This window comes from Acyrthosiphon pisum, chromosome A1 (assembly GCF_005508785.2).
Source record: "Acyrthosiphon pisum isolate AL4f chromosome A1, pea_aphid_22Mar2018_4r6ur, whole genome shotgun sequence".
Lineage (NCBI taxonomy): Eukaryota > Metazoa > Arthropoda > Insecta > Hemiptera > Aphididae > Acyrthosiphon > Acyrthosiphon pisum.
The window spans coordinates 108,727,520-108,745,268 of record NC_042494.1 but is presented as its reverse complement, the minus strand read 5'-3'; the positions used below and the strand labels follow the sequence as shown (position 1 = coordinate 108,745,268).

Here is a 17,749-nt window from a genome sequence, read left to right as displayed (position 1 = left end):
TTGAACCCCTAAACCACCCTATATACGCCACTGCCATGATTGACTTGACATTTGTAAACATTGTCTAAATTATCGTATATTGTCAGGTATCTTAAGGTATGTAGGTATCGAATTTCCCAAACGACCTAAACACATTACATATTGCAAAAACTCGTCCAAATGCAAACCACATATTACCTATTGGAATGTTGTTATAGGTACTTGGTGTCTAGGTACATCCAAAGCCGGATTAAGATCCTATTGGGCCTCAGAGCTGAAATTTCATATGGGCCCCATTGACTGAACATGCTTTACAAAGCGGCTCGCTACTCTTGCTGAAAATTAAATTTTTCTAACTATTTTACAAATTGACAATTGCATTATAAAATTAATAGCTGTATGTAATTTATGTCTATAAAACTACTAATTGTAGTACAATGAAAGTTAATAGTTCTACTAAATTCTAATTTTCTTAATAACTTTTAAATGTATTAACAGTATGTCAGTATACTTATTTACAACAAATATCAAACAAAAGTTAATATACAAAACAAAAACAATTTTATCAAATACATTTTTATTCTTGCTTTACTTGAAGCAAACTCTTATTGATATCAATGAAAATATTAAATAACAGTAAAATGCGTCTTTTCTACCATATAGTGCTTTCGTAGGTATATTTACCTACTATTTAGTTGTTTTTGTCAATTAAAAAAATGGTTTTTTAAAATATAGAAAAACTATTTTTTTAAATGACTAAAAAATGTGTATTAGCTTAAAATTGTTTGGACCCCTAAACCCCTTTCATTTTGGTACTTGAGAGGGCCCCGAAGCTTCCGCCCCGGCTAGATCCCCTTCCTTAATCCAATGTAATGTATAATTCATAACCCATAGGCGGAAATAGCGTTTGAGATTTGTGAGTGTTAAAGCCCTGCTTTAATAATATTAAATAAGCTTAAAACAACATTTAATTTAATTTTCTTTATTAATTTTTGGGAGCTTTAGAGGCTAAGTGTATTTGGGCCTATGATCTATGTGTATTACAGTGAAACCTCTAAAAACCGGACACTCTCGGTCGCTCAAATTTTGTCCCTTTTTTCGGAGTTGTCAGCTATATTGGGAGGTGTCACTGTATATCTATATATGTATTATGTCTAAATGTATTATATGCATTTTATTATGCGTTTGTGCGTATACTGTGTCAATTCGAAAGAATATAGGTATCTTAGAAAAGCACCCAGAAACTACGAGGTACAATATTTTTAATAATTGAAAAACTTGATAACTACAATTTTGAATTTATTATAATTATATTTTGTAATAATAATATATACCTATAATATATAATAAGAAATATTTAAATTTGTATAAAATATATAGTGATTTAAGTAGGTATTTTATGTTAGATTACCTATTCAGTATACAATGCCATAATGCTTATATACACAAGTAACTATATAATATAAAATGTATATTTTGATGTTTCTAAGTGACAAATAAGTATTATAGGTACCTACCTATATATAACTAGTCTCCTAATAAACATTTAAGTTTAAACTATAATTGTTTTATTTGTTTACTAATATACTTAGTATTATCATGAATGATGATGATTCAAAAACTTTAGATCAAAAGGATGATAGTATTGCAAATGATATAAATCAGCAAATAGACGAAACACCCGATTCTGATCAAAATGGTAATTATAATTTTAAAAAACGTAATTTTAAAGTCTACCTAATTCTTAAAAATAATCATATCAAATTAATACTTATATTTCTTACAATTCCTAACTAATGATCGCTTGAAAAAGTAAGTACGTAAATTAATAGTCATCGATGGTCGTAATATTTATAAATTAAAATATTTTTATTTCTCAGTTTCACAAAATCCAAATGACCCGCAAAACCCGAGTCCGCAATCATCTAGATCTGACGTTGTCAATCAAAGGCGAACTAGTTTACATCCATTAGAAGAAGTAGAGCTCAATAGAAGAGTTAAAAGAAAGAGGACCTCGTCTGCTTACGGTGGACAACCTTTATCTGCGGAAGAAGACAATAATGAGGAGAATCAAAGTCAACGATCGCCACAGCAGTTTACAACCGATAATAAAAGTGTGCATAACATAAGGAGGTCCTCGTTGTTGTATGAAGGTTATAGTTCAGTGACGTCGATTGATAGCAGATATTTAGATAGCCGTCGTACAAACGAAAAATGGAAAGATATTGTAGTGTTCATGTACACTGAACCATCAATAATGATTTATTCCAATATTTTTTTAATGGTAAGCATGAGCAAAATATAGATATTAATATATTTTGTATAGATGAGAATATGAGATCTAACTTTTTACGCTAGGTAAAATTACTCGACCAGTGGCATAGCACCTAATGATTTAGTTCTGAGGGATGGAATATTAATTGCAAATACCCTAGTAGCACCAGGATTCCTACCGAAGAGTAAATTAGTGGACCCCAAAACAGGAAATAAAAAGCCACTGCGCTGTTCCGCTGTAACTATTGTTGTGTATATTTTCTTCCTAATAGAATAATACAATTTTTCTTATTCATACATTGTCCAATGTTCATTAGAAAATATTTATTTAAATTTTTAACAATAAATAATTTTTCCTCGATACTTACAACTTACTTAGGCCAATTTGTTCAATTTATTGATCACGTCTTCAATATTATATATAATTGGATGTTTTGAAGCGCAATTAGCATTGTAAGTCTATGAATTTCCTATTAATTAAAAAAATTTAACAAATGCAAATGTGACAATTCGCGTCCGGTGATACACATTGTTGTTTTTTATTGTTCTCGTTATTTTTACTTTTTAGTCATTTGTAATTTTGTAAAACCTTTATATAGCCTTTTGGGATAGCCCTTTGGGCTGATCAAGCCCAACATCACCCAAACTGAAAAAAATCTTCAAAGTAAAAGTTTAGTTGAAAATACTAAGAATATAATATTGTAATATTATAAATTTATTTATAACATATACCAATAACCGGTTGAAACAAACCAACCTTGTTAGTTTGAAGGTAAAGAGAAATACTTACCTCCGCTCCCCATTCCCCAATATTTTATCGTATGGTAACATTATGCATTTAATATCAAATACTGCATATAGGTACTGACGTTATGTACTAAAAAGTAATAATTCATAAACGCATATAATGATGGTCATTAGTCATTACTTGTTAAATCATTATAATAGCCAATAAGACATAGGTGATAGGTTATAAAAAGTCTAAAAGTTATAATTTTCAACTTGGATACGTTTTAAATAAAGTTCTCAACATTTTTTTTAGACTTTAAATTGTATTCTTGTGTATATATTTTAATGTACTTGCAACTTACTACATATAATGCAGTAATATAGTGGGTTCAACGATAATGGTATGTGGTAACACTTAATATTTCAAAGGCATGACCTTAGATTTGATAGGTGTTTATTTACTGCAAAAAGTGATTATAATTATTGAAAAATGTCAATGCTTGAACTTTGTTTTCCAGCATAAAAAGGTTTATTAATAGACAATAGCTACTATTGCCTGTAAATATCTTAAAAGAATTCTAATATTTTAAAATGATCATCTATCATAGAAAATAATAACTTGCATGGATGATATGCAAATTTAATACTTAAAATGTAATAAAAAAAGGTGGACAAGTAGATGTCACTCTGCTATACGGTAGGTTACATAAGTGGGTCACTGTAATGGATGGTGTTAAATTTGAATTCAATGATATAATATCATTGTAAAAGAAAAACGATTCTGAGCGAAGACTGTAAGTCAGCCTATGTTATTACTAAGTATATTTGAGGATATTATTGTGAATAAAGTAGGTAATTTATATATAAACTATTTACGTGGAACCTTGTTTTAAAATTTCAATCCTTAGCTGCAAAAGTTCATTTTATAAATTTTTAACTAGAAAATAATTATTACATTTTCTCAAAAATCGAAATTTAAATGCTAAATTGTGCCTATGTATTTTTAATATTTTTAAACTGCTATTGCATCAATATATCAAGGAGCCTTGTATTCAAACGCTTTTTGGCCCAACAAAAAAAATTGTATTGATATTTTTGGAAATTGTCCGTAAACAAATCAAAACAAATCAAAATATTTTCAAAATGTTATGTTGTAGGTATAGAAAATATAAACATTCAATGAAATTTTCATGTATCTACAGTTATTCGTTTTTGAATTACAACAAAATAAGAAAATCGCTACATGAGATATAAAGTGAATATCCAAAGTTGTAAAAATATGAACTTCAAACGCTCATAAATATTTAATTTGACTTTCTTGTAGACATTTTGTTTTTTTTTTTTGATAAAGGTATAGACAAACATATGAGGAATCTTGTATTACATTTTAAAATCATAGGTAGATCTGAAAGAAAAATTTTTTATGAATTTCTAACTCAAAATAATTTGCACATTTTCGTAATTTATACGTAGGTATTTTATCAAGACGTGAACTTTAAATGCTCATAAAAAAAAATTGAGTCTATTGATTTTTAATATTTTTCAAATATCGTTGTATGTAACAATATATTAGGAGCCTTGTATTAAATGTTCAAGCTTTTTTTTTCAACAAATACAATTTTATTGACAATCATAAAAAAAAATTGGAAACTGAAAATGTCCGTAAACAATTTAAAACAAATCAAAATTTTTTTGAAAATCTTTTTGTGTATAGATAATGCTTATATAAACAACCAGTGAAAATGTCATGTGTCTACGGTCATTTGCTTAAGAGTTACCTACACCAAAAACCAAAATCAATTTTGTAGAAAACCGATTTTGCGTAAAAATTACTGTTTATCCTGTTTTGTTTTTCCCTGCCCTACTTTTTACCCCTAAAGTACCAGCTAGATCCATTTTCCTATCAGAAAAGATACTTTTGAAGAAACTCTAAGCACTTTTACTGTCCTAAAAGGTGATGATAGACGCACAAAAAAATTTAAAAAAAAAAACACACATCATTGTAAAATCAAAACATTCATCGCTCCGTTCAGAATCTAAATTTTTGGGTATAGGTTATTATGTGTGAATATCCAATGTCGTCATAATTTGAACTTCCTGAGAAAAAATGATTACCTATGGTCTATGGATTTACGCTCAACTTGTTTTATAATTCCAATAAAATCAGCTTAAAAAGAACTATATAACTAAATAACTAATAAATTAAACTTAAAGTTTTTTGAATTGGCGTACATTTTTTCAAATTAATATTTCTAGAAAAATAAACTAAAAATAGGTGGTAAACAACTCTGCCGTACAGTAGGTGTCGATAGTTAGGTACATTAAATTTGAATTCGATGTTAAATAATTGGGTACGAAAAATGATTCTGAGTAAAGAATAGTATAACTTACGATATTATTGTTATTCAAATAATTTAGTTTCATATTGGTAATATTCAGAAGGTTGAATTAATTTTCGTCTAAAACATTTCATTTAAAAATTTCATTGTGCATATAAATATAACATCATTGTGTACAATATACAATTATAAAATTAATATATTATACTTTAAAATTTTCAAGTATCCCCGCGAATAATTCTTTAAATATCTAATTAGTAATTCCGTTAAAATGTGAACTTGAGGTATCTATGAAAAAAACTGATATTCTCAACTATTTTCTGATTCGAGTAAATAATAAATTTACACAGCAGTACAGCACCAAATATTAAAATCAATATAATTCTTCTATAACTGATTTTCCTCCATCGTGTTTCAATTTGTTTAGGTATTAATTGATGTAAATTAACTACGTGTCTACGTAGCTACCTATTAACAATCAAGCCAATCAAGTTGTTGACACTGAAGTGAGGATTACTGTAGTTACCAAACATAGTTGAATCATCATGAAAAAAACTTTTTTCGTTGCATCCACAACCAAATCGTGTTTGGAATTAATTGTAAAAAACATGTCTCGACACAGTTATTGCTGTTTGCGCATACTCTTACTCAATAACTCATAAGTCATAATTTGACTATATTTTCTCGTCACTATACTGTCTGTAAAGAAGTTTCACTTCAAAAATCACATAATTAACTATCTATACTATATAATATATACTTATTATATAGTATAAATATCTATACATATCCGACACACAATGTTTTGAATATAATATACTAATACTATCATTGCTCCGCTCAGAATCTAAAATATTCATTTTTATTTTTATATCCCTTGTTCTAAGAAATATTATATACTTAACTATGCATTGTGAAACTTAAAAATATATTTACGATAAAACTTTCTGAATAGGTGGCTGGTAGTTAGATATATCATATTGATATTATATAAGATAAACAATTCTATAGTTTAAATTACTATTTACAAAATTATTGAATTATATATAAAATTAAAAAATATAGCTCTAGGCCTCTAAAAGTAAAGATAGTTTTTATGAATATTGTAAGTTAGTCACCAATTACGAAGAAACATAAGTGTAAATATTATTTATTATTTTCTTTTAGATATGTTCAATTATTTTAATGAAAACATCTGACAAATATCTATCAAATTTGGATATCACAAGAACGTTTCTCAACTTAGAAACAAATAAGACAATATTCTTTTGTTTATATAGCGGCTTTTTAACGATGTTGTCGTGTATTTGTGCATTATATACTGCTTTAACTATACGCAGACAACTTTGCTATTGTGTAGGCAAATGAACAAATTAATATTATAGTTAATAAACTATTTCATTACATATTCATATTATATAAATGAATAAGGTAGGTACCTACTGAATTAATTAATTAAATCATTTAATTTACTATGGTAGTGTGTATAGTGTACATTTATGTATAATATACAAATGTAACTGTTAATAATTAAATAATTGTTAATAAGCAAACAAGTAATTTATTTATTTTATATAATTATATAAAGATCACTGACATATAGTGTCAATCATTTATGATTAATTTTTAATGGTATATTTAATGTTCAATTAGTCCGATTGTAATGAAAATCGTACAGCATGTTTTGTAAATTGAGGTATGGATTTTTCTTATATGTAGGTAATAACGTAATATTCAATCTATATCAAATCATTCAAATCGATACAATAAGCATAGGTCTGTAGTATGTGAATAAAAAAATCAGAAAAGTGATAAAAGAAGCTATAGGTACCCATTGATGGTATTGTCTATTACCTATGTGGCAATGTATGTTTAATAATCATTATTCATTATGGTACTGATCATGATACCTACTATTTACACTTCAGGCGTCTATGAGGATTACCAGGAATTGATAAAGTCATAAAAAGGATAAGTTTGGAATTAATGGATTTGGATGAGATAATAGACTATTATGTAGGTCATTTTTATGAAATTGGCTTCTTTATTATATTATGGTTTTTAATTTTAGATCTGTGTATAATGTTAAGTTTGATAATATGTAGAAAACCAGGAAGGTACATCAATTACATATTTGAGTGCAATGTTTTGAAAAGAATGAATTTTATTTGTATTTTATATTTTTACATTCCCCCAGGCCACACTTGAAGATTGAAGTCCACATATTACCAAATTAATAGCCTCATAGAAGAAGTGTTAACTCCCCCCCCCCCAAAAAAAAAAAAATCATGCCCACAAAGATAGAAGTAGACAATTTTTTTGTTTGATAGTTACCTACATAGTACATACATAATGTATAATATACTTATTACTTTTCAGCTTTCATTGATTTTGTTTTTTTCATTGGCATTGATTATTATTTAGTAGGTACCTGTTACCTTTCCTATACTGTTATCAATAATGATTAATCTGCATTAACTTATACTTGTGTATTTTATTTAAATATAGATTAGTGGTGTTATGATAATTAGTGCAATATTTCAGCTTGGACTTGGAATAACAATGATCAATAGAGTAACCGATCAACAAACTATGGTAAAAAAAGAAATGAAGTTGAGTTTTTTAAATTATGGCATTCAATCTGATGTCACACAACGTTGGAATTCATTTCAGTCGGAGGTAATCATCTTAAAAATCTACATCTAAGTTAAATAGTTAAAAATAATATTAATACTCAGTTTTTTTTTATCATAAATTAGTTATTTATTTATTAATAATATATATTGTCTAGTAGGAGTATAAAAAGAAGATCATATTATATTCTTGAACTGAAAAGGCAAAAACAAATATCTTCAATACATAAATATTAGGTATACATTCACAAGCCTTATCAATTTTGTATATAATGAAACTATCACAATTCATAATAATTGAAACAAATATAATATACATATAAATCTTTGCACATTATACAGCAAGCTAATAAAAATATTATTTAAAACTATATTGTCGCCTAGACAGCTAATATAAAATAAATTGTCATAGTGATATTAATTACATGTTAAAGGTCATAATTACATATTTTAATAATTAGGTGTTATACATTTCTGGTATTAAATAATATGTAGTAGGTAATGAGTAAAATAAACAAGTACAACTGTAAAGAATAGGTATTTAGGGTAAATACTCAAATATTTAATATTCTTAAAATATAATTATTTAAAACACATCACAAATGATAGTTGAATGACTTTAAAAAATAAACCTACATTAATCACAAACAGTATTAAATATTTTAAAGTATGATTCTGGTTTAATTAGTTCTATTTTAAAATATGATTAAGTAAATGTTTACTTAAATAATTAAAATAGATTTTGAATAGTATAAGTGGTGTTTAGTTAGAAGAATTAGAAGAATATTTGAGTATTTAATACAAAATTTTATAAATAACTATAGATTATATTTTGTATACTACCTGTCTACCTGTATCAAAAATCTATTAGTTTAAAATTTGAGTATTTTATATTTAATATAAGACTGCTGTCTGCTAGTGACTCAGAAATCCATAAACATGAGCAATTTAGAGATATGAAGAAAATTTAAATTGTAACTTATAAGACTAAAAATTATCAACAAGTTAATACGTTGACTGCAACAATGTCGTTATTGACCACAATTGTGATTAGATGCCAGCGTGTTTGTGTAATAGAAATAGGTATACCGACTATTTAAATTTAGTAAAAATATCTAATGACAAAGATGATAACAAAACTGGTTAATGGTTATAGCCATTTCCAAGGAAGTGTATTAACTATGATATATAGTATTTTACTCTCTTATTAATTGTATGCTTTATAAAATATATTTATTCTCATACATGTATCTAATAAGAGAGTATACACATACATATTTTTAAACTCAGGATAATACTAACAAATGTCACAATGATATGTTTATCATGCAGAATTTAATTTTTGTATTTACCTAAGTGTTGCTTATAAGTACAATAATTTTATTCTAATATACAATCAAAAAATGTCTTTTATACGAGCTTTTATACTAAACTGGGTATTATACAAAATAATCAGTTGGAGTGTATGTTAATAATTATCATTATTTTTCAGCACACCTAAAAAAATTATCATTAAAAATTTAACCAATTTTTTTTATTCAGTCAGTTCCAATCTTAAAGTAAAGTTTACATTTAAATTCGCAAACAATTGCACATCACAAAGCAAGGCCATAATGTACCTCGTTAAGTCGTATACCATAACTAAAAAAAAAATAATCAGTATTTTGACTTAAATTTTGAATTTTTTTTAATTATACACAGTCTTAAAAAATAAACACATTGAAAAACAAATCATCATTATTTTATGAAAAGTATAAATGAACAAAATATAATATAACAGTGTCCTTCTGATTCATAATCTAAAATACTCAACATTTGAATATTTTTAACTTTGGGCTTATTTGATTTGAAATATTATCATACTCAAAAAAATATAAAAGTACATACCTAGCTACACAGTTAGCTATTAAAATAAAATGATTAAAATCAAAGTCTTTACTAATATTACATTGTACAAATCAAACTAATAAAGATAACAATCTGTACACATCACTGTTTTTTTTATATATATTTGGCCTAACATATTAGTATTTCATGGTTTACCAAATAGTTTAAGCTTAAGCCTATTGATTATGAGTAGACTGACCATTTGTAGATTTTTGTTTTTCACGGTTGTATTGTTCTAACATGTCTGGTGGAACAAGCATCCTAAGATTAGAGTTTTCTGTTTCTAGTAGTCCAACTTTATCCATTAGCTCTGCGATCTTCTCTTTTAGCACTTCTACTTCTTCACGCACAGCATACATAAGATGGCTTTTGACCAAATCCATAGCTTGTTCAATTTTGTTATCGATTGCTACAGTGGTAGTTGCGTTATTAGTGGTTCCATTATCAACATCTTCAGTGTTATTGTCTTCTTTTTTTTTGACAGTTTCTACAGTTTTCATTGAAGGTTTGTATGGAGCCATTTGTTGTTGGGAAGGAATGTAACAATTTTGCATACTGTTAGCATAGTTTGGGTTAATAGGCACATGTTGTTGAAGTGAATATGTCATTTGTTGTTGGGACATAGGAATTGGTTGTATGTTATTTTGTGGCATAACGGAAATTTGAGGTTGCTGCATCATATTAGATTGACCCACTGGCTGTTGCTGCTGAATATGCATTTGAGTAGACGTAACAGTGTTAGTTGGAATTTGCATTACGGCTTGATTAAGTTGCATAGCGTTCAAACTTTGTGCCTGTGAATAACTTGGCTGATGCATGATGGGTTGATTATTTTGCATTGGCAATTGCTGTGGCTGAGATTGCATCATTTGTTGAGGTTGTTGATATTGCTGCCCTGCTTGTTGCATGTGTTGTGGCTGCTGTGGTTGAATTACTTGTTGGTTTTGAGATTGAGATACAGACATTTGGGAATTTGATTGACTTATTCCCAACTGCTGAGTTAGTACTTGATTTTGTTGAGGCATACTTTGATTTGGTTGAAGAATTTGTTGAGACATTGGTTGACTAGGTTGGCTAGTTTGGGCTAATTGTTGTTGTATTTGTTGTTGAGGTTGTTGTTGCTGTTGCTGTTGCTGTTGAACTTGTTGGTTTTGTTGATTTAACTGTTGTCCTTGATTAAGAGTTTGCTGAGGAATCATTTGCCCTGTATGATTTATTTGTTGATTATTTTGATGAATCATTTGACTCTGACTAATCTGTTGTTGTTGAGGGATCTGCTGTTGTTGAGGAATTTGTTGAGACTGTGGCTGAATTTGAGTTGTTTGCATTTGTTTAGAATGTTGTAATTGTGTCTGTAGGGGTATCTGTTGGCTCTGTAGTGTAATTTGTTGAGGTTGATGTGAAATTTGCTGACTTTGCTGAGCTATTTGTTGCATTTGATTTGACTGAGGCATTTGTTGCGGTTGATTGGTAATTTGAGTAAGTTGATTGATATGATGAGTTTGCTGAGGCAATTGCTGCTGGATTTGTGAACCTTGTGGTCCTTGTAATTGTTGTCCAACTTGTTGCATTTGTTGAGGGGCTTGTTGTTGTTGCTGTTGCTGCGACGAAGATACTTGCTGGACATGTGTCTGTTGGGGTTGTGGTGTTTGTTGAGGCTGCTGGATATGTTGCTGAGACATTTGTTGACTTTGTTGAGGAACAGACTGGGTTTGTTGAGGTTGACTAGGCTGTGAAATGGTTGGTTGATGAGACAATTGCTGATTTTGTTGGACCATTTGAGATTGCATTTGATTTTGTTGTACCATATTTTGCTGTGGACTAGGCTGTTGTTGCATTTGTTGCACAGGAGGTGGCAATTGTTGTTGGTTCTGTTGAAGTTGTACGTGATTTTGAATAGGTATTGACTGAAATTGCTGTTGGCCAATATGTTGATTGGACATAGACACCGTAGTTGAAGATTCAGAAGTAACATTTTGAGACTGGACTGGTGGGGAGTTGTAATATTGAGGAACTTGTTGATTAATCATTTGATTTACTGATTGCTGTATAGGTGCACAATTAGGTAAAACGGATTGATTCTGTTGAACAAATGATTTTTGAAATTGTGCTGGTATGTTATGCTGCATAATTTGTTGTTGTAAATTTGCCTGTGACATAGGTTGATATTGTTGTGGCATTGTTTGAGTGACATTCTGGTCTACAGAATTTATATGTTGAATAGACTGAGGTTGTATTGATGAGTTTTGATTTTGCATAACATTGATAACTGGTTGAGTTTGTTGTAACTGAGACTGCATTACTCCAGCATTTGCAATCACTTGTTGTATCTGCTGAGACTGTAAGCTGGAATGTGGTAGACAATTCTGATTAATATTATTATGCTGGGCTGGTAATTGAACTTGGGTAAGACTTTGTGGCTGTGGAGCTTGCACAGAAGTTGAAATTGGCTGACTCGTTAAAACTGGAACTTGCATATTAGTCTGTAAACTTTGACCAGGAGATACACAAGCACTGTGGATAGGAGTAGTTACACCAGATGATACAATATTATAAGTAGAAGTTGGATTTTTATAATTATCAGAGTTATTACAATTACTGGTGTAAGTACTGACATTATTAGTACAGACTCTGAACTCGGGACTTTCATGATGGCCATTGTCCAATGGCTCAGTTGTATCCAAGTCATTTGCCTGAGAATAGGCCTTGTTATCACCATTTACCATGATTATTTTATTGTTACCTGATTGTTGTTGATTCATTGAATGATCTAAAAAGTCCATACAAACCCAACGACCACGTTTAAATGGTTCTGTACTTTCAATTTTCACCACTTTGAACCTCTCATTTCTATTTTTGTTTTGAAGACCATTTAAATCGCACTCATTCTTTTGTGAATTAGCATCGATGCCATGCATATCTTCATTCTTTATGGAACCTAAAGAATGGCCACCATCTGAATTGTCAACAATAGCCAGACCATATTGTGAGCTAGTCGGTATGACTGGTGCAGAACTGCCTAGATCATTAGACGTATTGTACACAACCATGTTGTCAGCATAATTTTGCAATTCAGCTTCGTGCCTGTTATCTACTGTTCTGTGATCGTGAATATGTGAGTCGGTGTCTGGTGAATCCTCATCATTATCATCGTTATTTGGTTCTGTGATACTAGTGATTTCAAACGACGTCTTTTTGGCTACACAATTATCACTTGTAGGTGGCAGTATGGAATTTACATTTTCCACACAATTTTGTTTGAGATCAGACTGCACATCGTTGGCCTTTTGATCAACACTACCGTCATCCATAGCGATATGGTTCAATAATCCTACAATACCCCTATAATGGAATAACCTAGGCTGGAAACGTGGACGCCTAAACACGTATTGTTAACAATGTATCTGTATATTATGAATATATTATTACAACGATTTTAAAGTGTAAAATACAAAATATGTGAGTTACATACTTTCATTGAGTTTATGTGCAACATTGTGTGGCGGGAACAACATACGTCTGCGACAAGAGTGGAAAAAAAATATCAAACCGAAACAGACACGAACATACGCGTACCACCGTAGTCTACGGCCGACTAGTTACGACATCAATCGGACACTGCGGTCTGCGGCGCGGACACTGCAAGCGTCAACGTTGCGATCGAGTGCAGCGGATGATAAACTGACGGCATCGAGAAACGAAACGGCAGAATCGTAATTATTCGTAGATCGTCGTCAATTTAGACTTTTTCGCGTTTCACAGACGCAGACGTATGTACTGCAGCATATTTCCACGAAAACACGCCTCATCGATGAGGAATGCGCGAAAAAAAAACAACCTCGACCTTGCGAACATATGGCTCGACGCTTATCAGATACCGCGTACGGTTTTTCATGGAACCGAATTCTGTGATGGAACCATACGTCATGATAGAACAACAGTTATTATATCATGGAACATTCGAACAATACACGGAACCATTTATAGCACAGAACAATATTATAATTTATTGCACAGAACCTTGCACAGAACAATAGTGACAGAGAGAAAACAGTAAAACAACAAAGATAACAACATTTTCAGAAAAAAATTGCGACTTGAGCACAAATCACGGTTTCTATCAACCGTGGTCCGTGGCACGAATGACGAATGCACGATTATAAAGAAAGGTTCTTTATAATCGTGCATTCGTGACTTTGGAGTTTGGATCATTTATGTTATTAATTATTAAACACGGTTTAAAATAAACTTTTTAAGGTATATAATAATGTAGGTAATTGGCTGGGCCTGAAGATTATTTAACATTTTTGAATATGAATGGATATTTCTTAATTTCCTATTACCATCCCTTAATAATATATAGGTATCGACTTATTGATACCCGAGTCCTGAATAAATATATTCATATATTATTTATAAATGTATGATCATAAATTCCATCATGGAGGACTGCAGTGGTCTCAAACACGCGGCCCGTGGGTCACATGTGGCCCGCCAATTTGTTATATTTATTATTATTAGGATTGTAGGATACCTATGTCAATACAATTATGGTAAAATATGGCCATACTTCTTACTTGCGCTTTACGCCAGTGGCGTATTTACCGGGGGGAAAAGATCCCCCCTTGACCTTTTTTTTTGTAAAGTTAAGTTTACTTATTTTCTGTATTTCTCAATATTATACTACTTTTAAGTTTTAAGTAGGTATATCTGTTTTCTAAATGTTCTAGCCGTGGTAATTTGACCGCTTTGATATACTATACGCCACTAGTCGTTCGTGGCATAAATATCGGAAAATAAAAACATATATATGGTATACTACATTTTTGAATTTGCTGCGAATTATTTTTCATACAAGAGTGTTTATAATAAACCCGATAAATAGTCGGTAAATAAAACAAAATTACCATGAAGACTAGATTTACCATAGGGCATGGGTTTATTTTTAGTGACTGAAAACATTGTATTCATCTCTGGGTTACATGCTTTAGATGTTTGTGATAAAAAGTTTTATCCAAATATTCATGAACTCTTGAAAATATTTTGTACTTTGCCTATATCAACTGCTATACACCTGAACGATGTTTTTCTTAGAAGTTTTTATTAAGTATTAAGGAATACTTAATAAATAGTATAACAGAAGTAAATATTTTATCAATTTTCCTATCTAATATTGAATAATAACTATACATTAAATAGTAATTATTATATATTTTGTTTATTATAACCAACTTCGGTTACGCTTAACCAACTGATTTTACCAGTTGAAGTCCGCGGTTAAACATTCGTTTAACTATTGTAATACTACACCCGCGTGTGTTGTCTCTGTCTTACACACGCACGACATAGCAAATTGTCGTTCACTATTCTCAATAGTGAGCTGTTAGTTTTGATACTAGAGTGAATCGACCTATTATCAAACTTTTAAGTACCTAAGAACATTATCTGGGTCTTAGCGTGAGTGATTTTTCGATATTTTCATTTTCGAGAAAAATAAGGGTATGAGAAATATAAAAAATTAAAAATGATCATATCTCGCTTGAAAATTAAAATATTAAAAAATCACCCACACTAAGAGCCAGAAAATGTTCTTACCTAAAAGTTTGATAATAGGTCATAAATATAATAATAATTATAATAATATAACAATATAATAATTTCACTCTAGTATCAAAACCAACAGCTCACTATTGAGAATAGTGAATGACAATTTGCTATGTCGTGTTTGTGTAAGACGGAGAAAACACATACGGGTGTAGCGTCCTCTTAATGTGTTGGCTTTATTTGTATGTCACCGGTCAATACAATAATCATGCCAGATAAAGTTATTGATGAACTAAGCATCCAAAAAAATAGAAAACGGGATTTTGTATTATAACTATTTTTTTTGTTTATCGTATTAAAAACAGGATTGTCGTTAGTATGAATTTATAATAAATGCTATTTTTGTATAGACAATCAAGTAGGTATTGATTTTAAATAAGTTCTTCTATAACAATTTTGAATTTTTGCAAAACTCTTCTTTATTGGACACCTTTTAGATTCTGAGTGGAACGATGAATGTATTGATTTTACAATGATGTGTGTTTTTTTATTTTTTTATTTTTTTTTTATTTTTTTTGTGTCTGTGTACACGATAAGTAGTCGAAATAATGCTACGATTTTCAACTTCAGTATCTTGTTCGATCAGAAAGTGAATATCGTTGGTGCATTGGGGAGGTCAAAATTTAAAATTCCCAGTGGTTTACAAAAGCGCCGGGAAAAACAAAAGAAAAATTAACGAAAAACGGGAATTTTTACGCAAAATCTATTTTTCACAAATTGAATTTGGGTTTTTGTTGTAACTTTAAAAAAAATTACCGTAGATACATGAAATTTGACTGAATGTTTATCTTAGCATCTTCTATACACCATAACATTTTCAAAATATTTTGATGTATTTTGAGCTCTTTACGGACATTTTTATTTTCCATTTTTTTTTAGTTTTTTTTCTAAAAATATCAATAAAATTTTATTTGTTGGATAAAAAAGCTTGAAAATTTAATAGAAGGCTCCTAGTATATTGTTTCAAAGGAAGATGAAAAATATTAAAAATCGTTAGTCACAGTTTTTTTTTTTAAGCATTTAAAGTTCAAAAAATGACAAAATATGGAAAAATCACGAAAATTTGCAAATTAGGTATTTCGAGTTAGAAATTCATAAAAATTTTTCTTTTTAAATCTAAGATTTTAAAATGTAATACAAGATTCCTTATAGGATAATCTACCTTTACCAAAAAAAAATGTCTATAAGAAACTCAAATTAAATTTTTATGGGCGTTTGAAATTCATATTTTTACAACATTTGATATTCACTCGATTTCTTACGTAACGATTTTCTTATTTTGTTGTAATTAAAAAACGAGTGACTGTAGAAACTTGAAAATTTCACTGAATGTTTATATTAGCATTTTATATATACGATAAAATTTTTTAAATAATTTGACTCTTTTTGAGCTGTTTACGGACATTTTCAGTTTTAAATTTTTTTAGTTTTTTTTTTCTATAAATATCAATAAAGTTTTATCTGTTGGGCCAAAAAGTGTATAAATTTAATACAAAGCTCCTGATATATTGTTACAATATCAGTTGAAAAATATTAAAAATACATAGGCACAATTTTTTTTTATAAGCATTTAAAGATCAAATTTTGACAAAATTTATCAAATTTTAATTTGAAAAATTATTTTGTAGTTAAAAATTTATAAAATGTTCAATTTTTGTATCTAAGAATTGAAAATTTAAAACAAGATTCCACGTAAGTAATTAATTCTGTTACCAAAAAATCTAAAAAATACATTTACGCAGTTTATTTTTATAGTCATTTTAAGTACAAATTTGGACGAAATTACATATTATTTTGAATAATTTTGAATTATTATAAAAAAAATATTGAAGTAATGTTAAAATAATAATACATACAACATACCTAATAATATGTTGCCTGAAATTCAATATTTGGTAAATGATCGTAAGTAGATCGGTATACTTTTGTTTTTTCCCGGCCTGAAATCTCTCCCCAATCCGTTCCTATGGGCTATGCCACTATCACAACTTTCTCTCAAACCTATAATAATTATTGTAAAGGTATATAATATTAGCTAGTATAAAGATTTAACTTTTATTTACCGGACACCTATTTTTCCAATTTTTCTTCAACCAAAATACGTGTTTTGATATCCTGAATGCAAAAGGGTTTGAAAAAACTTACGTAAACTTACTATTTAAAACTTACGGCAACTCAAAGTTTACCACGACAACAGAATACGGCTTATATACTCATTACCTCATTGCCTCATGCTCAGTAAATTTGCACTTTTTTTCCGATTTTTCAAAATACGATAATAAGCGTTGGATCGCGGACATATGC

The 17,749-nt window shown here is 29.3% G+C and overlaps 3 protein-coding genes across 5 annotated transcripts in view; 2 read left to right on the top strand and 1 right to left on the bottom strand.

The window, feature by feature from the left end:
* The first annotated feature begins 1,178 nt into the window (after positions 1 to 1,178).
* On the top strand, positions 1,179 to 3,658 carry LOC115033821. 2 transcript variants are annotated; one of them, XM_029488008.1, is made up of 2 exons: positions 1,179 to 1,678; positions 1,860 to 3,658. In XM_029488008.1, the coding sequence occupies exons 1-2, from the start codon at positions 1,579 to 1,581 to the stop codon at positions 2,282 to 2,284; spliced, it is 525 nt and encodes a 174-aa protein (XP_029343868.1). In that variant the 5' UTR covers positions 1,179 to 1,578; the 3' UTR covers positions 2,285 to 3,658. The 2 variants fall into 2 exon arrangements, 1 of the variants encoding a protein (XP_029343868.1); XR_003839137.1 differs by lacking the exon at positions 1,179 to 1,678 and adding an exon at positions 1,682 to 1,791 and having other exon boundaries at positions 1,860 to 1,972.
* Positions 3,659 to 7,346: 3,688 nt separating this feature from the next.
* The window catches only part of LOC100572098, a 21,335-nt gene continuing 10,932 nt past the window's right edge, over positions 7,347 to 17,749 (top strand). For both annotated transcript variants that reach the window (XM_029488010.1, XM_029488009.1), the window contains exon 1: positions 7,347 to 8,000. In XM_029488010.1, coding sequence (XP_029343870.1) covers positions 7,842 to 8,000 — 159 coding nt within the window. In that variant the 5' untranslated portion in view covers positions 7,347 to 7,841. The remainder of the gene's footprint in view (positions 8,001 to 17,749) is intronic.
* On the bottom strand, positions 9,875 to 13,676 carry LOC100165880 (transcription factor SPT20 homolog). The gene is made up of 2 exons (XM_008185828.3): positions 13,314 to 13,676; positions 9,875 to 13,219 (listed from the first exon to the last, which is right to left on the bottom strand). The coding sequence occupies exon 2, from the start codon at positions 13,150 to 13,152 to the stop codon at positions 10,018 to 10,020; it is 3,135 nt and encodes a 1,044-aa protein (XP_008184050.1). The 5' UTR covers positions 13,153 to 13,219; positions 13,314 to 13,676; the 3' UTR covers positions 9,875 to 10,017.

Coding starts and splice junctions, on each gene's coding strand:
- LOC115033821 (XM_029488008.1), top strand. CDS start 1,579: ATGAATGATGATGATTCAAAAACTTTAGATCAAAAGGATGATAGTATT. Junction 1,679..1,859: donor ACCCGATTCTGATCAAAATG/GTAATTATAATT, acceptor TTTATTTCTCAG/TTTCACAAAATCCAAATGAC.
- LOC100165880 (XM_008185828.3), bottom strand. CDS start 13,152: ATGGATGACGGTAGTGTTGATCAAAAGGCCAACGATGTGCAGTCTGAT.